The 14374-nt window shown below is 38.9% G+C and overlaps 1 protein-coding gene across 7 annotated transcripts in view; it reads left to right on the top strand.

The window, feature by feature from the left end:
- Positions 1–14374, top strand: part of MESK2 (misexpression suppressor of KSR 2) — a 469347-nt gene that overhangs the window by 195925 nt on the left and 259048 nt on the right. For 3 of the 7 annotated variants that reach the window (XM_065221322.1, XM_065221312.1, XM_065221278.1), the window contains one exon: positions 685–759. In XM_065221322.1, coding sequence (XP_065077394.1) covers positions 685–752 — 68 coding nt within the window. In that variant the 3' untranslated portion in view covers positions 753–759. Of the gene's footprint in view, positions 1–684; positions 760–1837; positions 2276–13527; positions 13554–13649; positions 14049–14374 lie in introns of those variants that run through there. The other 4 variants (XM_065221293.1, XM_065221331.1, XM_065221302.1 and 1 more) reach the window with 4 other exon arrangements.

Here is a 14374-nt window from a genome sequence, read left to right as displayed (position 1 = left end):
ATCTCCTGAAGATACATATAGTCTACGACTGACATTTCAAAAGCTGACTCGGGGTTTTCTGAAAGTTGTGGGTGGCTTGTCGTTTGAGTAAACGGTAATGAGGTAGTGGTCGCAGCCCAGTGGTTCTTCCGAGCATGTCCATAACAGTCGTCGGTTGACAATTATTGTTTGTCCTCGTCCGAAATATGTCCTGCCGTACTGTCAAGCTCTAATCGATGATGTTTAAACCATTACCAGTTAGGGTGATGTCTAATCATATATAATCCATTCGTTCCAATAAGTCATAAGCTTATATTGTTGTTTTTGTTTTACTCCGATGAGGAAGGGATATTCAATGCGGACATCACGATGACGAATTTCTGAAAAACAAAATTTATAGCAAAAATTCTCTAGACTTGACTTTCAATTGAAATACGCTGGATGTGCCCTTGAAGTCCATAATTGTGCATCCAAGTTAAGCAAACAGTACCAAATATCTCCTCTTTGTTCAAAGCACTGATTTCATCACCTTTTACTAACATTATTCTGTGCGGTAATTTATTCAAATTAGAAAGTTAAAACCAATAGTATATTTATTCTTATCATCCTTTATTTATGCTTAACGCATCACATAAGCTTACCATCAAACACCCTTAATCACAATTTATAATTTCCAACTTCTTTTTTGTTTTTTGTTTAATTTAGCTGTTGGCGCTTTGGCGAAAATAGGCAAACTGTCCCGCTCGGGCACATTAGAAAGCGTACAGTTTTAAGCCAAAACCCCCCTCTCAAGCCACCGAACGAACGAGTCCGGGAACAGTGTGAGATCGAGAGATGAGCGCGTGTGTGACCAAATTGGAATGCTTTAGCTGAAAACGAAACAAAAAATAAACAAAACAACAATGCTTCATCAACCGACGCTCATCTAGTTCAAATTACCATTTGAAAACACAAGACACCACCCAGACACTCGCACGCACAAGAACACACAGCCACACTACCCGCACTTCAGCTAGCACCAACAGGTTCCCACCCCACCCACGCCACGACGAGAATGGAAACAATCTGGCTGCTGCTTCCCCTGATTGAAAAATATGGAAAACTTCGTCGCAAAGATTGGATTTCCCTGCAATGCAGACCAAAAAAAAAAAATTGTTCGGAAGTGAAACTTTTCCTCTGCGGTTGGTTGTCCCCCGTCTCCCCGGACTGCAGTAAAATTCTGCACAAATTGTACCCTCCGGAGTGCTTCCTCGATTGGTGTGTTCGGTAATGTGATGCTTCCAGTAAAGTGCACCCGGTTGAATGATCGTTTGGGTGTATGTGTTGCGAGCGGAAAACTTTTTTACTGTGCGTAAAGTTGTAGAATGTTATTCAATGCTTTGTATAGTAGATAAATTAGTCCCACTATGATTAATTCCACTAAATGCATTACCCCCCCGAATTGGGTCTCAAATCCACCTAGATGTAGAAGATTATATTTACCATCCTAACCAAAATCTACCACATAAACATAGACATTCATATTCGCATCGTAGGCATTTAGATCTTCTATGTTAAAGGAAGTCAGATCAGCAATTTCCAACAGGTTTCCTATTTTGTAGATCAATTAGTTATGTCAGAGTAAGAAGTCGAGCGAGGGATGGTGTGATTAATTAATGCTTTATCGCAGTGCCTTTTTATTTAGTCTACGTTGCTCCCCCATCTCCAAATCCTCCAACAATTACAATTAATTAAAGTGATCGGCAGCTTTCCAATTCATTAACTCGAAATTTGCCATATGTCTTCCGAACACCTTGGGGGAAGTTTTCATTTAACTGTTTTGATTTATTTTATATTTCACTCAACACACAATCATCAGTTTCGAGGAAGCTGCCGGCTGCCGAAAAGATCCAATAGGGTCACGAACAAAATCATCATCGGAAATTTTCATCATACGTTGCAATATTTAAATTAATTTAATCACTTTACGATGTAAGATTGAAGGAGCTGATCGCCTTCCAATGAAATCACATGAGTATCGTTTTCTTTTTCCTTGTGTTAAGTCATACCGTGTCAGATGAACCAAATCGTTACTTTAGCTTTAGTTTCTATTTTATGTTAAGTTTGCCTTTAAGAAAAGTCACATTGTGTTAAAATGGTTCACTTTAGTTAAGAGATGTTAGACCGATTCAGGCTTGCTTCAGTCACTTGTCCCGTTTTGTTTAGGTATGTTTTGTTTTTGATTGTGTGAAATTTTGAGAAAAATGTGAAAGTATAATAAATATAAGCATAAACACAAAAAAAAAACCTAGCGCTTTATGATAATTTGTTTTGAATTTTTGTTTGCTTGATGACATTCACTCCACGGTGATTCATGAACCACGTTGAGACCGGATCAAAAAAAAATCAAATTATTCCGCCCGCGGTCTAACGTGCATTGTGAACACCTTCACGACAGGATATATGTTTTCGTTGCAAGCGTACTACCTGCACCGAACTGGACTGTAGCAGTTTGAATGAATTTTGCTTCGCAGTTTTTCTAGAGCACACTCTCCGGTTTGCGTTACTGTTACGTTTTTATTTTGTTTTTTTTTTCTCTAGTGAGCAGTTATACGAGCAACTTCCGGTAAAATTATTTTATCAGGTACAAGGGGTATAGTCTTCATTAATACCTATTATGATCAAAAGATCTATAAAGTTCATTGTCGTAACCAGACATTGCTTTTTATTTATCCAACCAAAATCAAGTTCATATCGTTAGTAAAATTACTTTTCATAAATATATTGAGCATATTTTTGCACTTGAAGGTGATTATCATAAGATTGTGGATAAAATATAAAACATCCAAAACAATACCGGTAACATTGATTTCGAGACATATTAGTGCATGTAACCAGGCGTCCAATTCAACGCTCATGTCGTAGTGAAAACAGAGCTGTCAATAGTCATTCACGTCATAAGAAGTAGAAGAAAAACACAAAGCCCCCTTCATCGATTTGGGCTTTGCCGCATCTAAAGAGCCTGAATTATACTCCGTTCACATTAGAGCCTATATTACGCAATATAGACTGTCTTGCAATGAGCACTCATACATAGGATTTCCAGTGAAAACTAGATGTATGAGTGCTCATTGCAAGACAGCGTATATCACGTGATATACGCTGTAATGTGAACGGGGTATAAGAATTTTTCGGGTCAGAAAATTTCTCGATTTCCGCATCCATTAGTTTTCGTCGTGTTGCATACAATTTTCTGCCAAGAAGGAGGGTTGCTGAAGTCGCCACCATTGGTGCTGTCAGCACTGTAGCCTACAGTTTTTATGTTATGTTTATATGTGGTTTAACCAACAATCAATACGAAACTAATGATTTTAACTTGGCTCACTACTTGACTAGCCTATTGGTCCCAAGCAAATCGATTAACGTACCCCATTCTAGTAAAAATTCTAGTACTACACAATGTTTGTTTTGATTCGCTATGAAAGTTTGACAGATAAAATGTGGGGTTATTGGATTTTCCTATGTTTCGAGGGGTGAATCGATTAGCTTGGGACCGAAGATAGTACCAGAGCTGAGCCCAAAAAGTTGAGCACGTTTCTTCGGGACCTACTAGTCTTAGAGTTACCTCTATGGTTTAACGACACGTTTGCATTAAAAAAAAAATTATACATGAATTATCATTAATAAAACGTGAATTTTTCTTGATTAGCATGCCGAATTAAAATAAATACAATAAACATTTAATGCCTACATGTACGCATGTGTTTAACATAAACTCATTATTATTTTGTAGCGCAACAAATCAAACATTTATGTGAACGGAGCTTAATTGCTCAATGTTTGCATCAGCTGTCTTGGATTGACAAATAATCGAACCAAAGAGCCAAAAACATTGGCTTCAAGTGCAATTTTGGTGCATGACGTTTCTGCCACCGGAGTGGTTGCATACGAAGCATGACGTTAGTCTTGCGACCACAAGCGACGACGATTCCTAATTTTACTTCGTCGCAATCTTGAATCAAACCGACTGGAATGTAAAACTTGTCTCATCTAGTACACATTTTTGTCGCGTTGAACACTTCGACCAAGATGAACTTGTCATATCCAGGAGGACCAGTGCTACCGATTTTTTATCATGTTTTTTTTTATTTCCAATATGAACATAGCATTTTTCGTTGTCAAATCATAAACGAATCGTATATATGCGAGTAATTGCCATGTATACCGGATATTCTAGATTCTCCAAACCGTCCTGGAGTTCAGTTGATTTGTTCTACTATATCAACCAAGACTGCAATAATGTCTGTAGTATCGAAATATGTCCAAACAGATTCAAAGTGTCTATGTGGATTGTACCCGACCTATTGCTACGTTTACAAGATGTTATAGGTTCTGAAATCATTCTGGAGATCAGATTATTTTTCTACTTGATCACCCAAGACTAATTCAATATCTGTAGTATCGAAATATGCCCAAACAAATTTGCAGTGTCTATGTGGATCATGCCAACCTATTTCCGTGTATGCCAAATGTTCTAGGATTTCCAAATCGATATTTCGATACTACAGATATTATCCTAGTTTTTGTTGATCTAGAAAAACAAATCATCTGAAGTGCAGGACGATTTGGAGAACCTAGTCATCTGGTATACGTGAAAATAATTAAACATTATCCATATAGAGACTATGAATCCAAACAATATTTCGATGCTACAGACTTTATGACCTAGTAGAATAAATCATCTGAACTCCAGAACAATTTGGAGAACTTAAAACATCTGGTATACATGGCAATAGTTCATGCATGATCCACATAGACACTGTGCATTTGTCTGGAAATATTTCGATACTAAATACATTGTCCCAATCTCGGTTGATCTAGTAGATCAAATTATCTGAACTCCAGGACGATTTGAAGAACCTACAACATCTGGATTACTCGGAAATAGATCATGCATGATCCACATAGACACTTTGAATCTGACTGGACATTTTTTGATACTACAGACATTATTGTAGTCTTGGTTGATTTAGTAGAACAAATCAACTGATGTCCTGGACGATTTGGAAAACCTATAATTTCCGGTATACATAGTAATAAGTCGTTCATGATCCACACAGTCACATGAATACGATTCGGCAGACCCCAAGGAATATCCGTGTAGATACAGAACCGCGACGTGACCAATAAGTGTGACTTATGAAACTCTGGCAATTGCTCGATTATGTGCAGGGTGTTTGGTTTGAATCGGTCAAAAATTGAGAAAACTAGAGCCAAATTAACTACAACATTTAGGACACCAAAATACGTCAGAGACGCAAAGGTTAACTTTCAAGAAAATTTGCATTTCAAATGAAAATACATAAATTTTTTAAATAATGTTTCATCAAATCTAGGCCGGTATTATTCAATAGAAGCTCATAATGTAAGGGTGTTACATAATTACTCAGAATTTATACTATACATAATTTTTTTTTTAAGTTTACAAACGATACTCCTTTAGCTCAGTTGGTAAAGACGCAGCTACAAAGCAGGTCCATGCTGGAGGCGACTGAGTTCGATTCCCGTCCGGTCTATTAATTTTTGGGGTTGGAAAATTCAGGATAGGATGGTACAGGTATAGAAAGCTCCCAATTAAAATGTGAAAGTTGAAGTACTAAGTTGAGAGAAGGCAAAAATCTAATATGCTATAAGCAATAAGCTTGAAATACCATGTAGTATTATACAAATGGTATTTTTGGGTAATGAAAACAGCTTTTTTTTTTGTCGCGGATTAGTATTTGAAGTCGCGGATTTATTTTGAGGAATCGCGGATTTTGCGGATCGATTTTAGAAAATCTTGTAACAGCCCTGCGTTTAGTATACGTGGAAATTTCTGTAAACAATACGATGATTTTTGAGGAATTTATGAAGAAGCTTCTTTACACACGCCCCTCCCCCTACTCCAAAATGAAAAATAAGTGGAAACATTTTTGAAAACTATATTCATTAAAATTATTTGGCAACACTGGTCACGTCGCATGCGAAACGTGCGATCTTGTACAGTACTTGTTCGCTAACTGGGCTAAAAGCACAGTCCAGTTAGTGAATTCCACTCGCTAACTGGGCTGGCTTGTCAAACGTCCAAAAACAATGGGGGAAACTTAAATGGATTGTTTGGTCAGCGTTAAAAAATTTCACGTGCATTGAATTGAAACAGTGTAAAGCTTGTTATTGCTATTTTCACAGCATTCATACTCGCGAATTTTTAAAGGCTTAACGCTTTCGCTAAAAACGCTTTCAATATTTCAGTGTGAAATGAAAATATTTTCAAATTTATTCATATTAAAATTTAAATTTTTATTCGAATGCCCCTCACCCCTTTGACAAAGAAATGTCAAACTAAATGTGACGTCTATTGTTGACGTATAACTGCTTTATAACTGGGCTACAGCCCAGTTATCGAACGCCCACTTAAAAAGTAGCCCAGTTAGCGAACAAGTACTGTATCTGTCATTTTTCAGTTAGTGCTTCAATCGATCAGACGAGCTACCAAAACAATCCGAAAAAATGACTGGAAAACAGCGAAGATTTACGTATTCATCTGCGGATTTGATTCGAAAAGAGGACAATAAAACTGTACTGTGCTATTGATACGATCACTGGATGCAGCTACTATCAAGAAAAATATTATGTGACAAATTTTCTACGGCATTTCCACTCTCAACATCCGGAAGAAGCTGTCCTAAAGGGTGTCCCACATTAAATTGCATCACGGAAAAACACTGTAGAAAATTACCTTGTTGACCGATCCTTTTCAAACTTTCAGACAATAAAATATAACCCATTAGGAAGGTTTTGGCTTATTGATTTCATTTCGCACCCCTTACGCTTAACTCCACTTATTAGGTTCTGTACAACATCTGGCTGCAGCTTCTTTTGTACGGAAACACACTTTTTCCTCATGTCTTCTTCAGATTTGACCTCCTTGGGATGCTTCCGTAGTGCCTGCTTTATAATAGCCCAGTATTTTTTCTATCGGCCTTAGTTCCAGTGCGTTGGGGGGGGGGGGGGGGGGTTCATGTCCTTGGGTACGAAAGTGGGGTGGCTTCGTACCACTCCAGGACAATATTTGAATAGTGCCACGAAGCTAGATCTGGTCAGAAAATCGTAGGGCCCTCGCACTACTTCAACAGAGGAAGCAGACGCTTCTGTAGACACTCCTCAAGGTAGATCTCCCCGTTTACTGCGCACTCCGTTTGCCACATGAGCAGATCGCTTGCCAAATCATGTATTTCTTGGCAAACTTTGAAAGTTTCTGCTTCCTTACTTCCTCCGGAATATCAACCTTGTGCTGGGCGGTGAAGAACAGTAACCCCGGAAGCTGCCGGAAGTCCGTCTTGACGGTAGTCTCATCATCTATTATGAGACAATGAGGCTTCGTCTGCATATGGATGCACAGTTTCCGGGCCCATGACTTTCCCACCGTAATTTGCCGTTCGTCACGATTTGGAGCCTTCTGCACTTTGTACATATGCAGTCCTACCCGGTCCTTGGCTCTTTGAACGAAAAACTTGGACAGATTCAACTTTTTGGCCACATCCCTGACCGAAGCATTGGGATTCCGCTTGAACGCTTTCACGACACACTTGTGATCCTGATCACTAATAGAACATCCATTCTGACCGCATTTCTCCTTCCGTTCGATGCTCAGAGTTTCGTAGTAACATTTAATCACACGACTCACCGTTGACTGTAGATTCCGAGTTGTTTTCCGATGTCCCGATGAGAGAGTTGAGGATTTTCCAGGTGCTTGCAAAAAATCAATTCGCGACGTTGCTTTTCGTGTGGCGCCATTTTTCCACCTTTCGAAAAACTGACAGCGATAAAAATACAGTTTAACATAGTTCAACAAGAAAAGTTTTATTCCGAGTTAGCTCAAGATTACAAAGAAATTTGTAAGTTAAACAATACAAAGATCGTACCTATATCAGTATTACCGTATGCGTGGTAATGTTTGCACCATTGAGCAATGTCAAAATTAAAAAAATTCTCAAAAATTTCGTTTTCAAGTTTTTTTTTTATTGATTCAAATGAGTGATGTTTTTCCGAGGGGGGCGACACATCTAAATCTCAATTTTAGATGCTCAACAAATCTCACACTAGCGAATCAATCTTCGAACAATCTTCTTTCATTTCTCGCATCTACTTGCATCGCGCATAATATTTTTGCAGGAAATCTTCAGAATCGTCATCAATCTTCTTTCTATCTACTCAGCGTGCGCGCAGCAAAGCACAGCAAAACACAATTTTCGCCCCCCTTGTGTTTTTCAGAGTCTTAAACTAAGTTAATCATCGATCGAGTTTCCACTTGCTGCAATTACGACCTCCACACGCTTCCGGAATGCACGGCAGGTTCTAATAATTTAATCTGGATCCATTTTTCTTCAGGTACGGGTCATTGTTTGTCTGAGGCTTCCTGTACTCGGGTGCCATTTAGAACAGGCCTTGGCCTTCATGACGCGCCATATTGAGTAATCCAGTGGATTAAGATCGGGGCTGGATGGCGGCCACATATCCTTCGCCCAGAACGGAAGATGTTCCTGCAACCACTTCTGAGTGCGGTTCGAGGTGTGGCACGGAGCCCCATCTTGTTGAAATACAACATTTGGCTTCGGACCGTTCTTTGATCCACGGAAGAACATACTTACTTAAAATCCCGATGTAGACCTCCGTGTTGACCTTAAGGCCTTCTGGAATGAACACCGGGTTCATTTTTTTGCCAACGGAAGCCACCAATCCAAACTCCATAACGCTAGCAGGATGCTTGGTCAGATACACGTTCTTGTGCTCGTCGACCACGTCTTTTACCGGAAGAGAACTAATATACCGGTCGGTTCTGGAATTTGATACGGGATCGACGGTAAACATGCTCTCGTTGGTGAACAGGATTACCGGATTTTTTCGCTTAAGGAAGTTCAAGATTTTCTTGCATCGTTCGACTCGTAGCTCCCGGATGCGGTTGATAATCATGTGAGTTTTTTCCGTGCCCTCGACTTCGCCCCGCAATCTTCCTTTACGATCTTCCGTGCCGTAAAGTCACTGATCCCGTGTTGCTTTGCCATTTTCCTTATTGAACGCACTGGATTCACCCGAATCTTCCAAATAACCCTCGGAACCCGAGCTGACCTCGGACGACCTGTGTCCACCTTCGCGGATAGTTGTCCTTTCTTTTCTCGGTCTAAAACGTCCACCGGGATCCTCCTACGACGATTGAAATGTCTTTTTGCGACTTTTGCCCGTGTGACAAATCACGAATACGCTGCCACTTCGTCATAGACTTCTCTGACGTTTGTGAATTGTACAAGTATTAGTGCAGAACTTTGGGTAAATTCAAAGGTTTTCTTGCACTAATACTTATAATTTACCCCGAGTTCTGCACTAATACTTGTGCATTTCACAAACGTCAGAGAAGTCTATGGTGCAACTGTCAAACTAAGTAAATCATTTTCTTTTATACACAGCCTACTACGGTATGAGCTATAGATTACGTGCATGCAAAGAAAACCAAGGCATTGTATGCACAGGTGAAACGGGAACCTTATTTGTAAGATGGTGCAAACATTATCACGCATACGGTAAACAATAATTTCTCTTATAGAGATTACAAACGACGACTGGAAGTTCATGAAAGACTTTATTGGAGCATTTTCTCCAGTGTATACGTTAACAAATGATTTTCAGATCGAATGATAAGAAGCACAGCCATCCGGAACTGTTTGAAGTTGCTATGGTCATACTCTCTGGATCGTCCAGCCAAGTATCTGTTGAATAACTGCATTTAGTGCATAAGAACTGCATTTAGTGCACTTGCACTAGTTCTATCCAATTTACGCACTGGGCTGTCAGAAGAGGCATTACAAGATATTTTGATGATCAAACTCAATAAAGAAATCTTCGAAAAGATCATCCCGACCATGTATGATTGGAAAGTCGAGCTCAGCTGTAAGTTAAGAAGAAAATAAAGTTTTTTAAATTTTATTGTTTTCCTTTGATGATACACTTTTTCCAAATAAAAATTTAAAGCTAAAAACTGCTTTGTATCTTCATTTTATTTTCCTAAGTTTTTTACCCGAGGGCTACGATTTGGGTAAGGATTTATTTCAAAGCAGATATTTGATTATTATCAAATTTTGATACATAACAAAAAGCTATCGACAGTCGTTGTCTAAAGGATTTTAATGGAAGGACCGTTCAGGACATACTTGTGTGGAACATAATTAAAGAGAAAGGTGACTTCATTATTTTTGGGAAATTCAAAAGCAGTTCTTTCGTTTAAAACCGAAATTCTGTCAATGAAAATGTGATCACTGTGTTCCGGTAGGCAAGTAGAATGCAATGAACATATTTTCATAAACGTAATTTTGGTTTTGAAAGGAAAAAAACTGCTTTTGAATTTTTGAAAATTAATGCAAAATAACTAACATTTTTTGAAACCGTCCATGCACCACGAAAAAAAAAGAAAAAAATTGTTCTCAGACAACAAAAGCTTTTCTGAGAAGTTCATGATTGATTTTGGATCTTTACACGGCATTTCAAATAGCTGCTGTTCTGCTGAATTAGGTTGTATTGAATGATATGTACCTACCATTGACTTAATTATTTGTTAGGGAATTCCAGGTAGCATACTTATCAGATTATTGAAGTGAGCACCTCCAGCTTATTAACGACATCAATCTGGGATGTTTTTTTTTTTTTTCTTTAAAATAGGAAACGATCCTAATTTGAGGGAATGACCCATCATTCTTGATTATTTTTGAAGTAGGACTACGTCTGTCATTTCTATATGGGGGTATAAATTGGTGAAAACCGAAAATGGAACATGTAACGAAATTACGGAAGATTTTGAACGTTAACAACTCAGCTGTACCTGGACCAATTTCAATAATTCTATCACCAATCGATCAGAAATATTTCTACGCATCGACGAACTGTTGATTTTCAAAAAGAAGCCTATTGAAAGGTGGTAAATGTCAAGCATTGTCCAAAATTGTCGAAATAATAAAAAAAAATCCACCAATCCACACTGTGATCAGAGAGTCGTTAGTAGACGAAACAAATCGAAGTGGCATTCGCCTCCGATCTTCGGGCGTGTGCAAATAGAGAGGATGCAGTTGCGTAATAGTTTGCACACTAATCGCCATATTCAGAACCACACGCCCCCAACGACCACATAAAATGCTCTCCAGAGTTGTAATCTTGTAACCAAACTTGGAAGCAAGTTTGCAAGTGATTTTGATCGATTCTCTTCATCAACTTTCTGTTTCGTTAATAACTCGACAACGACAAATACTGGGGCTGTTCATTAGGATTCTTGACCCCCCTCCCCCTCCCCCTTCGTAGACAATTGTCCATAAATTTTTTTAAATATGTATGGGCCGGGGATAATTCTCACTCCCCCCCCCCCCCTAAACTGTCTACGTAGTTTATGAACAGCTCCAAGAGGTTTAAAGCTGATTAATTGAATGACACTTTTTGCAACTACTTTCTTTTTGTGATTGTAGCTTTTAAAGATGTTTTTTTTCAAAAAGCAGATCTTCACTACACTACTCTAGATTTTACAACTAAAAACACATTGTTTTTCGTTACGCAACAATTGAAGTACGATGATGACGAATTTTTTTTTCATCTTCACAACGCTTCTGCAAAAAGTTGTAGCATGACTGCAAAGTTGTTGTGACGAACAGCTAGTTGACGCCACTAGAGTCGGTGTATAATGAGTCACGCCAAGAGTGAAGCCAAGTCTACCTATTGAACTGTCAAACCGGCTACCTATCGTGCAAAATAAATTAACATTACGATGCTATGAAAGGTCCACGAAAGGTATTGCAATAAAATATAAAATATAATCGAAGAAATGAGCATAAACACGCAGTGAGCGTTAAATTGTCATGGAATACGCTCGGTTATGATTAGTAATGATAATTTCTACTATTTTTTGTTAAGATAATTGGACAAAATCACTGATATAATGATTTACTACAGCCGCAATATTTTTTCCTTTCGCTAGAAGTCATTTGAAGCTGTTGTAGAAGTCCTCTGTTGCCAAGTGAAAAGAATGGGAATCTTCCGAAAACCGTGATGCGAGTTCAACTGTTTTTCTCTTGGCGTGACTCATTATACACCGACTCTAGACGCCACCATGCATTAATGTCGTTACAACTTTTCTGTTGCAAGACGAGACCTTTTGTCTTGTAAGTTATAGATATTTCGTTGGATAACCATGAAGACAACAGGACTCGTCGTTACTGTTGTTTTAAGTGCTGTGGCGATGACTTTTGTCAGCACGAAATATTCGAAGAAGAGGAAAATATTTTCACCTTTCTTGATTAATTTACTCATCATTATTAAGATTTATAAAACTGCCCCGGCGGTTATTAACTTCCGGATTTTTAACGTGTGTTTATTTGAGCTGTAAATCAATAGAAAATTGTAAGATAAGACCACTCCCGATGGAAATTTGTAATATATGCAGGCAAATATGCTTTATTTTGAGTTTTGAAAATCGTCATTATGGTGTAAATAAACATTTCCTCTAAAAATCGCCCACCGCACTCTACATTGATGGTGCATCAAAAGAACCTATGGGGCATTATTACTATCAATGCGAAAATAAAACTGATTGTCTGTTGTTATTGAATCGGATTCGTTCGGATATTTTTGAGCTTGCAGTGTGTTTTGTCGTAGGATCCCACATCGATACAAATATTAAATATATGAGCAATGACCAACGTGACAGCCTTCACGAAGGAGTAAAATTTATAATAAAATTGTTGCTATCAATCTAAATATCCATCTTCGTTGACATCGTCACCATCATCAAGCTCATCATAAACATGTACTTCATCATCGTCACGAGGATATATAGCGAAACAATGTAATTATCACAATTTATCACAATCGCCATTAATCACTCCACCCACCAGAGTCAGAATCATTTCCATCCGCTACATTATCAGTTGTTGTATTTAGGCTTACCGTTTAAGTTCGATTCAATTCCGTTTCAGTTCGACAAACAGTTTGGCTTCTGTTTTCAGTTTGAAATTTCTAATCTAATGCTTTAATACTCACCTTCTCCGGGATGATCGATCGAATTGCTAACCAAAAACTGATATATTGATCAAGATTGAAAAATATAATAAAAACAAATGAAAATATCCATTGATTAGTAGCATCGCGTCAACCGGACATCAGGAGAAAACAATAGAAAAGAACCCGATTTCCGATTTGTTTGCATTTGGTTGTTTTACGCCAACTGTTTCTTCCTTTTGGTTACCTTTTGGTTTTTGGAAACGTCGTGCGCTCATTTTAGCTCTCTCTGTCTACCTCTCAGCAAGTTTGTTTCGTGTGAAACAAAAAAAAAAAAAATAACTCAAAATATCAGATGTCGCTTGTAAAATTCGGCCTTTGAAGAACCAAGTATTGAAACAGTATACAGAGAATGAAAGTTCAAAGTTCAACAAACAATGAATTTTTGTGCGGAATCATATTAATTAAATGTAATCAGTGTATATTTTCTACCAAATCCAGAGAAAATATAAAAACCGTCAAATTATAACGACTAGCTCATTTGCGAACCATCATCCCATCAAAGACACGCACCTCGCTTTATTCAGCTACAGCTATTAATCGTACTAATGGTGTTGAGGCAGCACCAACATTTTCACCGCATGCAATAAACCATACTACAACAACTAACTACAACATGAACAACAACAACAACAACAACAACAACGACAACAACAATGAAGAGTTCGACAAGCTGAACGGAAACAACAATGGCAATAGTGGAGGAGGTGGCGGTGGTGCGTCATCGACGACCGGAGGAAGCAGCACCGGCAGCGGCGATAACAACAATCTGCCCGTAAGTGCGACGACCGGTGCCGCGATCCGGATAACCGAGAACCCGCTGCCGGAGAATGTGGCATGCTAGAAACGATACATATCGGGCCCGGCCGGGGTTGATGGCGGGGGCGGCAGCACCGTCAGTAGGCAACGGATGTTATCCGGTGGCTTGGGCGCTGCTGGCCGGTCGTCGTTGCTCCTGGCGGGCAAATGTGACGGTGGTGACTACGGTGAAGATTATGGCGACGAAGCGGAAGTGGAAGTGTGGACGAACCGTCGCTATAGGGTAGAGAAAGTACTGTTGAATGCTATATTTTCGATACAGATCTAAGTATGTAGTAGGAAGTGCGCGTGAAGGGAGCAGGTTAGAAGCTTATAACAATTACTAAATATTGCTGCTGATATAAGAAATCGCACGTGTAAGCGGGAATTCAACGCTTGACTGGGAAGTGCGGGACGATGCTGGGCGACGGGTTGAGTTGAGTTGAGTTGAGCAGAGCCAGGGAAAATAGGGAAAGTAATTTAATGTTTG

Source organism: Ochlerotatus camptorhynchus, unplaced genomic scaffold (genome assembly GCF_037179485.1).
Source record: "Ochlerotatus camptorhynchus isolate MF236.1 unplaced genomic scaffold, CSIRO-AGI_Acam_v1.1 ptg000012l, whole genome shotgun sequence".
In the NCBI taxonomy this organism is placed as follows: Eukaryota; Metazoa; Arthropoda; class Insecta; order Diptera; family Culicidae; genus Ochlerotatus; species Ochlerotatus camptorhynchus.
This window is presented reverse-complemented; position numbering and strand designations above follow the sequence as displayed.